Genomic DNA, 12,995 nt, shown 5'->3' with positions numbered 1-12,995 from the left:
ACGAACCCCAGACAGTAGGAGCTTGGGGAGAGTCACTGTAGGAGGTTCAAAGTGGCAGAGGATGGTTGAGTCAAATTTGATACAGTCGGAGTTCCCCTCGTGGCTCAGTGGTTAACGAATCTGACTAGGAACCAAGAGGTTGCAGGTTCAATCCCTGGCCCTGTTCAGTGGGTTAAGGGTCTGGCATTGCCGTGAGCTTTGGTGTAGGTCGCAGACGCGGCTCAGATCCCTCGTGGCTGTGGCTGTGGTGTAGGCCGGCAGCTGCAGCTCCGATTAGACCCCTAGCCTGGGAACCTCCTTATGCTGTGAGTGTGGCCCTAAAAAGACAAAAAAAAAAAAAAAAATTGATACAGTCAACAGCTGATCCGTGAGTTCAGTTTTTGTTCCAGGGTCTTGTAGAAAATGGGGAGTGGGGGTTGCCAGGTAGAGGTCCAGTTGGGGAAGATGAAAGCTTTCTGGTGATGGATGGTGGTGATGTTTGCACAGTGACGCGAACGTGCTTCGGGCCAGTGACCTGTCCCCTCAGAAATGGCCAAGACGGTCCTGATGGTTTTGTAGGGAGTTGAAATACTGAGGGCAGACTGGCTCTGGTTCAAAAATGTTGCAAAGGAACAGTTTCCCAGCAGTCCCGCTTGCGAGTGTTTCTACTGCAGGCAGAGTTGCGCAGGTTTTTGTCTGTTTGATGTAGTGCAATCCATGATGAAACTGCATGACTCAGGTTGCGACTTGAACCTGCTCTTTTTTTTTCCTGCTTTTCTAGGGCTGCCCCGTGGCACATGGGGGTTCCCAGGCTAGGGGGTGAATCGGAGCTATAGCTGCTGGCCTACACCACAGCCACGGCAACGTGGGATCAGAGCCGCATCTGCAACCCACACCACAGCTCATGGCAATGCCAGATCCTCAACCCACTGAGCGAGGTCGGGGATCATCGTCCCGGATGCCAGTCAGACTTGTTTCCACTGAGCCACAGCGGGAACTCCGAGCCCGCTGTTTTTTAGTTACATTCTCACACCTGGTCTCAGAACTTACTGAAGTTTAGGGGTGTGTGTGTGTGTTTGGTTTTTAGGGCTGCACCTACAACCCATGGAAGTTCCCAGGCTAGGGATCTAATCAGAGCTGCAGCTGCTGGCCACAGCCACAGCCACACCAACATGGGATCGGAGCCGTATCTATAACCTATACCACAGCTCTCAGAGAGGCCAGGGATCGAACCTGAATCCTCATGGATACAAGTCAGATTCGTTTCCACGGTGCTGCAATGGGAACTCCCAAAATGCAGGTTATTTATGTCTCAGCACAGAAGGAATTCATCGAGAGGCAAAGTAATAGATAAGAAGTAGATTTCTGTGTGTGTGTGTGTGTGTGTCTTTTGTCTTTTTAGGGCCACACCTGCAGCATATGGAGGTTCCCAGGCTAGGGGTCTAATTGGTGCTACAGCCACCGGCCTACACCACGGCCACAGCAACACCAGATCCGAGCCGCATCTGCGACCTGCACCACAGCTCATGGCAATGCCAGATCCTTAACCCACTGAGCAAAGCCAGGGATGGAACCCGCAACCTCATGGCTCTGAGTCAGATTCATTTCTGCTGTGCCATGATGGGAACCCCAGAAGTAGGTTTATTAAGAGACAGAGTGGGAGTCATCTTAGAAGGTGAGAGGCCCTAAACCGAGGAGGTGGTGAGTTTTATGGGCTGGGTAATTTCATAGGCTAATGAGTTGGAGGATTATTTTAACAATTTTGGGGGAAGGGGCAGGGATGTCCAGAAATTGGCCCAACGCCCACTTTTTGCTCTTTTATGGTGCACCTTGAAATTGTCATGGCATCTGTGGGTGTCATTTAGATGCTAATGTATTACCACGAGCATATCACGAAGGTCAGGGTCCCCTGGAAGCAGAATCATCTGCCTTCAATAATAGCAACAAAAACTGGAGACACCCAATGGGAACTGGTTAGTTGGAACCAGGATAGACCATCCACTCAACACCATGCAGATATTATAAAAATCGATGAGAAGTTCCCATCGTGGCTCAGCAGAAACGAATCTGACTAGCATCCATGAGGACACAGGTTCCATCCCTGGCCTTGTTCAGTGGATTGGGGATCCGGCATTGCCTTGAGCTGTGGTGTAGGTGGAAGATGCGGCTCAGATCCCAAGTTGCTGTGGCTGCGGTGTAGGTCGGCAGCTGTAGCTCCAATTCAGCCCCTAGCCTGGGAACCTCCATATGCCATGGGTGCAGCCCTAAAAAAACAAAAATCAATGAGATCTGTAGGTGCTGATAATGCTGAGATGTCCTGTTACCTGAAAAGACAGAATGCCAAGTGGCATGCACGCACGCGCGCGCGCACACACACACACACACACCTGGAAGCATATATAGAAACTACTGAACAGTTTCATTATTTTAGAGGTCCTGGGTGAGATTACTTTGCATTGCATGCTTTTTGCTTTTAGAGAGCTGCTATGTGTCTGTCTGATAGTAGAAGAGAGACAGGTTCATAAGGAGTTCTGACTAGATGGCCGTAAGGTAATATCTAGCCTTGATTTTTTTTTTTTTTTTTTTTTTTTTTTTTTTTTTTTTTTTTTTTGCTTTTTGGAGCTACACCCGCAGCATATGGAGGTTCCCAGGCTAGGGGTTTAATCAGCTACAGCTGCTGGCCTATGCCAGAGTCACAGCAACGAGGGATCCGAGCCACGTCTGTGAACTACACCACAGCTCATGGCAACGCTGGATCCTTAACCCACTGAGCGAGACCAGGGATTGAACCCACAACCTCATGGTTCCTAGTTGGATTCATTTCCGCTGTGCCACGATGGGAACTCCTAGCCTTGATGTTTTATGATCTCAAAACTAGTTTGATCATCACAGTGTCCATCAGGATTTGCTGCCAACTTTTTGAACATCCAGAGGGTTTGCATAAAAATGGAGACTTATCTTTGTGATAAATTCTGGCACACAGCTTGTAAAAATCCTTTGGAATCTCTAGAAGAGAGAGATAGGGTGTCTTTTGTTCTAATGGGCGGCTCTTGGTAGGTTCCTAGATGCTTCTGGATGGGGCTGGTAGCTAGAAAGACCAAGCCTTTCAGCCCCACCCTCCCAATCTTCTGGGAGGGGAGAGGGGCTGGTGATTTAATCAACCAATAATGTGAAAGCTCCATAAAAACCCCTTAAGGAGAGGCTGGGAGAGCTGGAGCTCTGGAGCATCAGCATTAGGTACACAGGAAAGCTCTCAACCCCGCTTGGCTGAGTCTACAGACAGGTGTCTGCTCCCTGGGTTCTCTTTTCTATTTTCCAGGTGGATTGTTCTGGGCCATCCACCTCCCTGAGGGGACACCCAGGTCTCCGAGGACGATGGCAGTGGGCAGTGTTTCCACCCACTGGCTTCACCTCTGTTGACCCCCCACCCCACCTCTGTTTGGGGTGAGGACTTAGAAGGGATATCTAACTCCGGAGGAATTCTGGCGGAAAGCTCCAAGGGTCAACTTCTGGACTTCCAAGAAGCTTCACTGAAAAAACTTGATAAAAGAAGAGGCCAGTGAACAGAGAGGGTGGAGATTTAAGCTTGGACTTCACCTAGTGTCATCTTTCCCCTGGAGGACGCGTGGCCTCTAGGTGGACGTACCTTGGCACACATTCTAATCTGGCCGGCACAAGGGCAGGGGAAGCAGGTGCTACGGGATTCCAGGAGTGGGACATTCACAAAAACAATAAAGAGAGTTTGCAGGATGAAAGGGCTTAAACCATATGTGCTCTGCAGGGCCAGTCCTTGAAACTATCGCGGGGACTTCAGCCAGTCTCAGCCCCTCTTCCCTCCATGCTTTGCAAGCTGTAGGGAAAGCTATAGCTTGGCAAGGACCGAGCGCAGGGCGGGGTTCGCTCGGTGCCCGGTCAGCCGTGGAACCACGCAGCGGGAGGACTACAATTCCCGACACGCCCCGCGCCTCCCAGCTGCGTATTTCCCAGAAGGCCGCGGGCAGCCGCGCTCCCGACATGCCCCGCAGCGGCCGCCCACCGCCGGATTTGAATCGCAGCACCGCTCTGTGGCGGCGGCGGCGGCGGCGGGATGAGTGCTCCGTCGTTGCCTCCGGCCTGGCAGCTCTACCTCAAGGACCACCGCATCTCCACATTTAAGAACTGGCCCTTCTTGGAGGGCTGCGCCTGCACACCAGAGCGGGTGAGACTGCGCGGCCTACGGGAGCCCCCCGGCCCACCCCGCCCCCAGAGCTCCGCCCCCGGCCCTGAGGCGACCCCTCCCGCGGGCTCCGGCCTCTCGGGGGCTCCCGGGTCCCCGGGGCGACCCCTCCCGCGAGCTCCGAACCGTCTCTGGGCTCCCGGGTCCCCGGGGCCCGCGGGCTCCGGCCTCTCGGGGGCTCCCGGGTCCCCGGGGCGACCCCTCCCGCGGGCTCCGGCCTCTCGGGGGCTCCCGGGTCCTCGGGGCGACCCCTCCCGCGGGCTCCGGCCTCTCGGGGGCTCCCGGGTCCCCGGGGCGACCCCTCCCGCGAGCTCCGGCCCGTCTCTGGGCTCCCAGGTCCCCGGGGCGACCCCTCCCGCGGGCTCCGGCCCGTCTCTGGGCTCCCGGGTCCCCGGGGCGACCCCTCCCGCGGACTCCGGCTTCTCGGGGGCTCCCGGGTCCCCGGGGCGACCCCTCCCGCGGGCTCCCGTCTCTCCGTGGGCTCCGGAACCCCAGGGTAGGGTGGGGGGCGGGGAGCGCCTTCCGCCCCGGGGCCTGAGCGGTGCTGTCCCTCGCAGATGGCCGCTGCCGGTTTCATCCACTGTCCCACTGAGAACGAGCCTGATTTGGCTCAGTGTTTCTTCTGCTTCAAAGAGCTGGAAGGCTGGGAGCCAGACGACGACCCCATGTAAGTGCCCCAGGCCAGCGTCGCTGGGCTTCTGGGTTGCGCCGTGGGGACCTTTCGTTTTGAGTTGGGCTCCCCCAGAACACGGGAATTTTGAGGAATTAGTCAAGTTGCTTTGGCTTTCCAACCTCATTTGTGCCCTGAACAGCCGTGGTCATGGTTGCGTCTCTGTGCTGGTGCCTTGGTGGTGCTTTCAGCCTACTCGTATCTGATTTGGCCAAATGTCCTTCAAGGCGGATGTGGAAGAAAGGCTCGTTCCTGCAGGGCTTGATGCCGCTCAGGTTGACAGAGCGCTGGAGCAGATCCTCTTGTGACCTAGGGCTGTGCAGGTGCTTTTCCTGTTTTAGAGTTTGCAACTCTAAAGCTTGATTGAGCTATCCAGACAGCACATAAACCACACCTTAAAGTGGTACACTCACTGTTGTTTGGATTTTGTTAAGACATCTAGTTTTGGGATTTTTGTTTTTGTTTTTTGTTTGAGTTGTGTGCATATATTCAGACAGACCACAGTAGCTGTCTTCTTGTAATACCATGTTTTTCCCTCACCGTTTTGTCCCCTGTTGGAATCAGTGGCTTCCACAGCTTTAACTTTTCTCCCTAGAGAAACACCAGAGTTATCTCTCTGCCACGTTTTGAGTGTTGTTGTTTTCCCTAATGTGTTTGCTCTCGTGACCCAGAACTGACCCGGTGGCAGGGTGATCATACCTGGGATTGCTGGGAAGTACTGGTTGTATTCTTGGGAGTGAATTTCCAAGTGCTGTAGTATTTCGGGGGTGTAGTTCCCATTGGCTGTTCTTTTGGTCTCTGGCTGTGTGTCCTTCCAGACCGTTCTGGTTAGAGTGTCACCTGCTACGCAGGGATAATTCTCAGGTCAGAGAATGGTGGTATGAGGCAGAGGAATTCACTGGAGAAGCCAAGCCAGTGCTGCCCTTTTCCCCCCAACCTACAGGTTAGGTAATAATTCCAGTGGAATGAGATACATGCAAACAGTTCCTGGAGGATTTTAAGTGGTTTGACATGTGATACCTTTTTTTTTTCTTTTTTGGCCACCCCTCAGCATATGGACTTCCCGGGCCAGGGATCCCATCCGAGCCACAGCTGCAACCTAAGTGGCAGCTACTGCCAACACGAATCCTTAACCCACTGTGCCAGGTTAGGGATCGAACCTGTGTCCCAGCGCCCCCAAGGTGCCACCAGTCCCATCGCACACAGTGGCAACTCCTGCCATGTGATGCCTTTGGATTTATACTGTGTAACACTTTTCCTGCTAATTGCTAAGGGATTCTAGATGAAATACATCAGCCACAGGAAGGTGGCGGGGGTCGGGGGCGTCCACAGAGCAGCAAGGTGCTAAGACGAGCTCTGTGGGCAGGTCCAGCCCTGGTTCTGTCCCCTTCAGACCTCACACCCTGCTCCTGAAGCAGAGCCAGGTGCGGCTGTGAGCAGCAGTGGGTGAGGGAGCGGGACTCTTGGTGAGAAACTGTTGCTTTTCTCCCTTTACCTGACCTTTCTCTGTTGACATGCTCATGTATTGCTTTTCCTAGAGAAGAACATAAAAAGCATTCATCCGGTTGTGCTTTCCTTTCTGTCAAGAAGCAGTTTGAAGAGTTAACCCTCAGTGAATTTTTGAAACTGGACAAAGAAAGAGCCAAGAACAAAATTGTATGTATTACTGGGAATACAAACGAGGAGCAGTTCCTGGTCGGCATCCTAACACTAAGCTCCCAGCCTCGCTAACACCGCTTCCCCTCAATGAGCACTTTTTAAACCCCTCCGATTTGTATGTGAGGAAATAAGAGGACAGAAGAGCGTTTGTCCTGCAGTGTGGCCTCGGGGCTGCGCAGTCCGAGAAGACCCTCCCCCCCCAGCAGAGGTGTCCTCGCTGTGTGGTGACCCCTGCTGGTGGGACACGCGAGGCTAGGCTGACCTTCCTGCCCTGAGTGACAGCTGGGGTGGGAGCTCCTTCCTACGGATTCTGTCCGAGTGTTCACAGTGGTGGGGACAGAGGGTTTGGGGACACAGAGTAGAGAGCGTATCGGGGAAGGGGCATTACACGTATTGGGAGAAAGAAACGTCACTCTTGCTGACCTTGAAGGGGTTTCTGTAGGCGACCTTGACACTTGGACGTCGATCAAGATTATGGGGAGAATGAAGCCGTGAGTCCAAGAGAGGTAGCTCCCACGCACTCCAGGCTGTAGAGAATTAGGGTCACCCAGAAAACCAGGACTTCCCGTTAAGGTTGAATTTGAGTACCCAAGGCATAATTTTTTTTGGAATGTGTATAGCTCACATTTCGTCCGAGTATTTACCTAAAGATTACTTGTTTGTATGATGTTCGGATTTAACTGAGCATCCTCTGTCTTTGTGTGCTGAGTCTGGCAGCTCTACGGAGAATAGGTGTTCGGGTGTTAATTTCTTTGGTGCAAAGCCCTTGGGGGGACACTCACAGACTTTGTGAGTCCAGGCCGGCCTTGGCTGCAGTCTCCTCGCTGCACAGTGGAGGATAGACTCCCAGGGTTTCTGAGGTCCAGCTTAAAATCATGTTCCTTTTCATTTTCTTTATTTGGCTACACCCGTGGCATGTGGAAGTTCCTGAGCCAGAGGGATCAAATCCGGCCCGAAGCTGTAGCAATACTGGATCCTTAACCCACTCTGCCAGGACTGGGATCCAGCCTGTGCCTCAGCAGTGACCTGAGCTGCTGCCCAGTCAATGCCACAGCGGGAACTCAAAATCATGTTCCTTTTTAGAGGTCAATGTAAACTAACTGTCTAATAAACGCTAAGGACAAAATTGAAAATGTTTCGGAAGCAGGAGGAAATCAGTGGTCAGTAAAGCTGTGTAGTTATGGAGATCTTGGGAACTTCAGGGTTGGATTTAGGAAGGCAGCTAAGGAGTTCCCCTCATGGCTCAGTGGTTACCGAATCCGAGTAGGAACCAGGAGGTTGCGGGTTCGATTCCTGGCCTTGCTCAGTGGGTTAAGAATCCAGCGTTGCTGTGGCTGTGGCGTAGGCCAGTGGCTACAGCTCCGATTCGACCCCTAGCCTGGGAACCTCTATATGCCGAGGGAGCGGCCCAGGAAATGGCAAAAAGACAAAAAAACAAAAAATTTTAAAAAATAAAAATAAAAAAAGGAAGGCGGCTAAGGAAGGCCTTTGAGGTTAGAGGTTAGAAGTGCCACGAATGGTAAGTATTTAGCCTTCATGGGCCTCGTAGTTTCTGTCAGAGATTATTCTTTGCTTGCTTGCTTATTTGCTTCCGCAAGAGTTTAAAAATGTAACAATTGGAGTTCCAGTTGTGGCACAGCGGAAGCAATCCAACTAGGAACCATGAGGTTGTGGGTTCGATCCCTGGCCTTGTTCAGTGAGTTGAGGATCCGGCGTTGCCGTGAGCTGTGGTGTAGGTCGCAGACACAGCTCTGATCTGGCATTGCTCTGGCTGTGGTGGAGGCCGGCAGCTGCAGCTCCAATTAGACCCCTAGCCTGGGAACCTCCGTATGCCGTGAATGTGGCCCTCAAAAGACAAAAGGACTAAATAAATAACTAAGTAAAATAAAAATGTAGCAGTCGGATTCCTACTATGGCACAGCGGGGTCAGTTGTGCCTCTGAAGCGTAAGGACAGAGGTTTGACTCCCAGCCTGGCACGGAGGGTTAAAGGATCTGGCGTTGCTGCAGCTGCAATGTAGGTCATAACTGTGGCTCAGATCTGATTCCTGGCCTGGGAACTCCATGTGCTGTGAGATGGCCAGAAAAGAAAAAAAAAGTACAAATCATTTTTAGCTGTTGGGCTAAGAACAGGCGCTAAGCGGATGTGCCCCAAAGGGTGTAGTTTGCCAGACCTGTTTTAGGTGAGAGACCAGCTGTGTGCTTAGGGAACACTCATGGAAAGCTGTGCCTGGGCGAACGGAGGAAGACGAGGGCCGGCCCAGTGAGGCTGCAGCCGTGTGAAGAATGTTAGGAAGGACAAAGACGTTTTGGTCTTGCAACAGATGGGAAGACAGCACAGTTGTGACAGTCCGGTTCCAAAAACCTGAGTGCTTGTGGGCCCTGTGGTCTGGGAGGAGGTGGTTATAATGAAAATCAAATCAAATTTAGAATTTAGTCCTCAGTTGCACTAGCAGCATGTTGCCTGCTCAGTAGCTGCACGCGGCCTGTGACTGCTGTGCTGGATGGTGCAGACAATGAATGTTTCATCGTTGCAGGAAGTTCTGTGGACGGGGCTGCCCTGGGGCGCCGCGGGCTCGTGAGGGTTGTTCACATAACTTACCACCGATATAAATTCAGGTCCCCCCCGGCCCTGTGCGCCTCCCTGTGTGAGTGGATGTGGACAGGAAGGTTTGGGGCCAGGGCCCAGTGTGGGCAATGGGCATAACCAGAGGTCTGTCCGCTTGGCCCTGAAGTCCTGGGTGGGTCCTCTAGCGGATGTGGAGCCCAGAGGTGGGCGGGCAAGCAGACCTCATCTGTCCTGTGGGCGAAATAAGCTTGGAAGCTGAGATGTTAAACCATTTATTAAGTCATTTATGGGACTGCAGTACAGTTTTAAGGCAACATTTATCAGATGATTTTTAAAAGAACCACGTGAGATTATTACGTGTTGTCACAAACACTGAAAACGGGGAATGAGTATTGTTTGCTGTGACACTGAATTTCTTTCTTTCTTTTTTTTTTGCTATTTCTTGGGCCGCTCCCGCGGCATATGGAGGTTCCCAGGCTAGGGGTCGAATCGGAGCCATAGCCACAGGCCTATGCCAGAGCCACAGCAACGCGGGATCCGAGCCGCGTCTGCAACCTACACCACAGCTCACGGCAACGCCGGGTCATTAACCCACTGAGCAAGGGCAGGGACCGAACCCACAACCTCATGGTTCCTAGTCGGATTCGTTAACCACTGCGCCACAATGGGAACTCCGTGACACTGAATTTCTGAGACTCCACATTTTTTTTTTTTTTTTTTTGTCTTTTTGCCATTTCTTGGGCCACTCCCGTGGCACATGGAGGTTCCCAGGCTAGGAGTCTAATCGGAGCCGCAGCCACCGGCGTACACCAGAGCCACAGCAGCGCAGCATCTGAGCCGCATCTGCGACCCAACCACAGCTCACGGCAACACCAGATCCTTGACCCACTGAGCAAGGCCAGGGATCAAACCCACAACGTCATGGTTCCTAGTCGGATTCAGTAACCACTCAGCCATGACAGGAACTCCTGCAGACGGATTCTTAACCCAGTGTGCCACAGCAGGTACTCCTGAGACCTTTCATTCAAGTGTGAGATGCTGCTGGCCAGTTTGACAGGAGCACTGGTCAGGCAGCCGCCTGGGCCAGGAGGCCAGGCAGGTTTGTGCCAAGGTTGAGCCAGGGCTTGGGGGTCTGACCCGGAAGCACACCGGGTGCTCTGGGTTCCTGCTGCATCACTACTGCCATCTGTGAACAAAAGTTGCCCCTGTTGTTTTTCTTATTAGAAAACAAATCTAGGCAAATGAAAGTCTATTGTTTTTTAATGTGGCAGAGGACTCGAGAATGAAAATTAGGGAATGAGGTTCTGGCTGTGCTGGGCATGGTTGTCACTTGTCCCCCTGGAGAGAGCCCTTAGCAGAATCAAAGGTTGGGAGCCAGCTGCAGAGAGCGGCTGCAGGTGGATGGTTTCTGTTTGAGGAGGAAGCTGATGCTTGACAGGGTCTGTTTAACTGGGCAAGAGGGGGCTTTGGCCTCTCTCTGCGGGAGCCGCAGGGGCAGCGTAGCCGGGGCGGAGGAGCAGGGCCCTGCCGCAGACCCACGGAAGCCCTGAGCCGGGTGCTGCCCTGGACCACGCTTCCTCACCTGCGTGGGGGGGATGCCGGTGGCGCCTCCCTCCAGGGCTGTGGAGCAGGTGGACGGAGCTTGGTGCGCGCAGAGCCTGCCGTCACGTTGCCTGTGACCGCGGGATGGCGGCGGCAGCGGCGGTGGGGGCGGCGGCTGAGGTGAAGGAGGATGTCTGCTCGCTTGGCGGGGCCTCTCTCCCCTGCCTTGCCGAGAACCTGTTTCATGTGTCTGGTCTTTCTTTCTAGGCCAAGGAAACCAACAATAAGCAGAAGGAATTTGAAGAAACTGCAAAGAAAGTCCGCTGTGCCATTGAGCAGCTGGCTGCCTCAGAGTGACGCCTCCCCACCGTCCTTGCCCCCAGCGACACGTCGTCTCCGAGGCACAGCCCTCGCGGCGTTGCCAGCTTTTCTCCAGGGCCACCTGGCTGTGTCTGAGGAGAGGAGAACGAGAACACCAGCCTTTTGAAATGAGAGCGCCGACTCTGCGGGGGCTGCTTCTGCCGGGCCGCTGGTGCTGAGTACAGTGACCGATTCTTTTTCCTTTGGCAGCTTTTGCTTTCGCGATTCCTGGACGTAGCAGGGGAGGGAGAAGTCCGTCCTCGGGGGTAGAGCCCTTCCACGCCGTGGGCGGGACAGACAGCAGTGGGGATCCCGTTTTAAGTTTCTCTTGCATAATAATCTCCGTTTACGGTGTGCACACCGCGTGTTCCAAGTGCTCTGTATTGTCTCACTCTGCCGCCCGCAGGTCCCACGGCCTTCCCTTTCACCCCGTCAGGTCTGGGGTCATAGCACCAGGGGGATTGAAAGCGCTGTGTGTGTGTGTGTGTGTGTGTGTGTGTGTGTGTGTGTGTGTGTGTGAGGGTTCCTCACTGTCCCGTCTTGTGACTTTCAGGTGCACAGGGGGACCTATGGGAGTAGCCCCAGGCTCCGCCTCGGGGCCTCGTCTGTGTAAGAGCTCTTTCCGGGGCTGAGTGGTGAGGGGCGGGCGGGGTTGGCAGAAGGACCGAGGTCTTGAGAGTGGGGCCGGCCTCCTGCTTCGAGGGCAGCGGGAGGTACTTTGCCTCCAGCGGCACATGGCAAGGTTGCAGCATTTCTCTGCGGTAGATGAGGAGACGGCCCTTCAGGCCGGACAAGGCACTTTGCAGAGGCCTGGTGGTGGCTTCCTCGAGGTAGCAAAGCGCCGTGCCTTCTCCCTGGGGAGTCCTGCTCAGGACCAGCTGTCATCTGTGGTCGGGGCAGGCAGGGGTGGGATGAAAAACCCAAGTAGGAAGTTTCTGGTCTTAATATTTCTCATAGTCTTCAAATAGCTACTGCCCATTAATGATGTGGATTAGGCGGCTGATAACTCACCTGTCTTTCTAATGTGAATCTTCCTAAAGGAGGGTAATTGAATAAATTAATTTAAAAAGTGAATTGGAAAACCTCTTTGGGGGAAACTTAAAAAAAAAAAAGCTTGTTCATGTTGTTCGCAACCCTCCAAGATCATAAATTCAGCCATGTTTGAGTTTCAGCCCCGGCATGGATTGAGCAGAAGGCTGGGGCAGTTGCAGTAGAGGCATGTGGGACCCCGCTTGGGCTCTGACTGTGCCCTTGTGGGCTTGGGCTGGCGTCTGCTGATCAGACAGCAGTTTCCTCACGTGTAACACGGGGTCTTAGATCCTGCCCTGCCTCAGCTGGCTTTTTATCGTAGCAATGTCGTTTTCATGTGATGAGAAGATTGAGACAAAGGCCCCAGCCCCTCCTAAGATTCTGCAATGTTTTCTTATTTTGTTCGAATTATTTAGCAGAATGGGACTAACTACAATTAAAAGTGAGCACAGGAGTTCCCGTCGTGGCTCAGCAGAAGGGAATCTGACTGGTATCCATGAGGACACAGGTTCAATCCTGGGCCTCACTCACTGGTTTGGGGATCTGGTGTTGCCATGAGCTGTGGTGCAGGTTGGGGACGTGGCTTGGATCTGGCGTTGCTGTGGCTGTGGTGTAGGCTGGTGGCTACAGCTCCAATTCCACCCCTAGTCTGGGAACCTCCATATGCTGCAGGTGCGGCACTATAAAAAAAAAAAAAAAAGTGAGCACACAGCCTTTCTTAGTCACTGGGGACACCAGTGTGAACCTTAGGTGGATTTGGAGACAAAGTAAGCTCGCAGGGATGTCCAGCAGAACTTGTCTTTGTTTGTTTTTGCTTTTTAGGGCCGCACTTTCAGCATATGGAGATTCCCAGGCTCAGAGTCGAATCAAAGCTGCAGCTACCAGCCTATACCACAGTCACAGCAACTCGGGATCCGAGCCAGATCTTCGACTTATACCACAGCTCACAGCAACACTGGATCCCTAACCTACT

General features: G+C 53.3%; 1 protein-coding gene across 1 annotated transcript; it reads left to right on the top strand.

The window, feature by feature from the left end:
• Positions 1–3,978: 3,978 nt before the first annotated feature.
• Positions 3,979–12,067, top strand: BIRC5 (baculoviral IAP repeat containing 5). Its single transcript, NM_214141.2, is given in 4 exon segments — positions 3,979–4,177; positions 4,753–4,862; positions 6,404–6,521; positions 10,901–12,067. Coding segments are annotated over 4 exon segments (429 nt in total). The 5' UTR covers positions 3,979–4,066; the 3' UTR covers positions 10,991–12,067.
• The last annotated feature ends 928 nt before the right edge of the window (positions 12,068–12,995 follow it).

This window comes from Sus scrofa, chromosome 12 (assembly GCF_054392235.1).
Source record: "Sus scrofa isolate SSC_HxYL_T2T_F1_AM1 chromosome 12, Sscrofa_HxYL_maternal_Yorkshire_Landrace_v2.0, whole genome shotgun sequence".
NCBI lineage: Eukaryota > Metazoa > Chordata > Mammalia > Artiodactyla > Suidae > Sus > Sus scrofa.
Note: the sequence above shows the minus strand (reverse complement) of the source record. Positions and strands in the feature narration are given on the sequence as shown.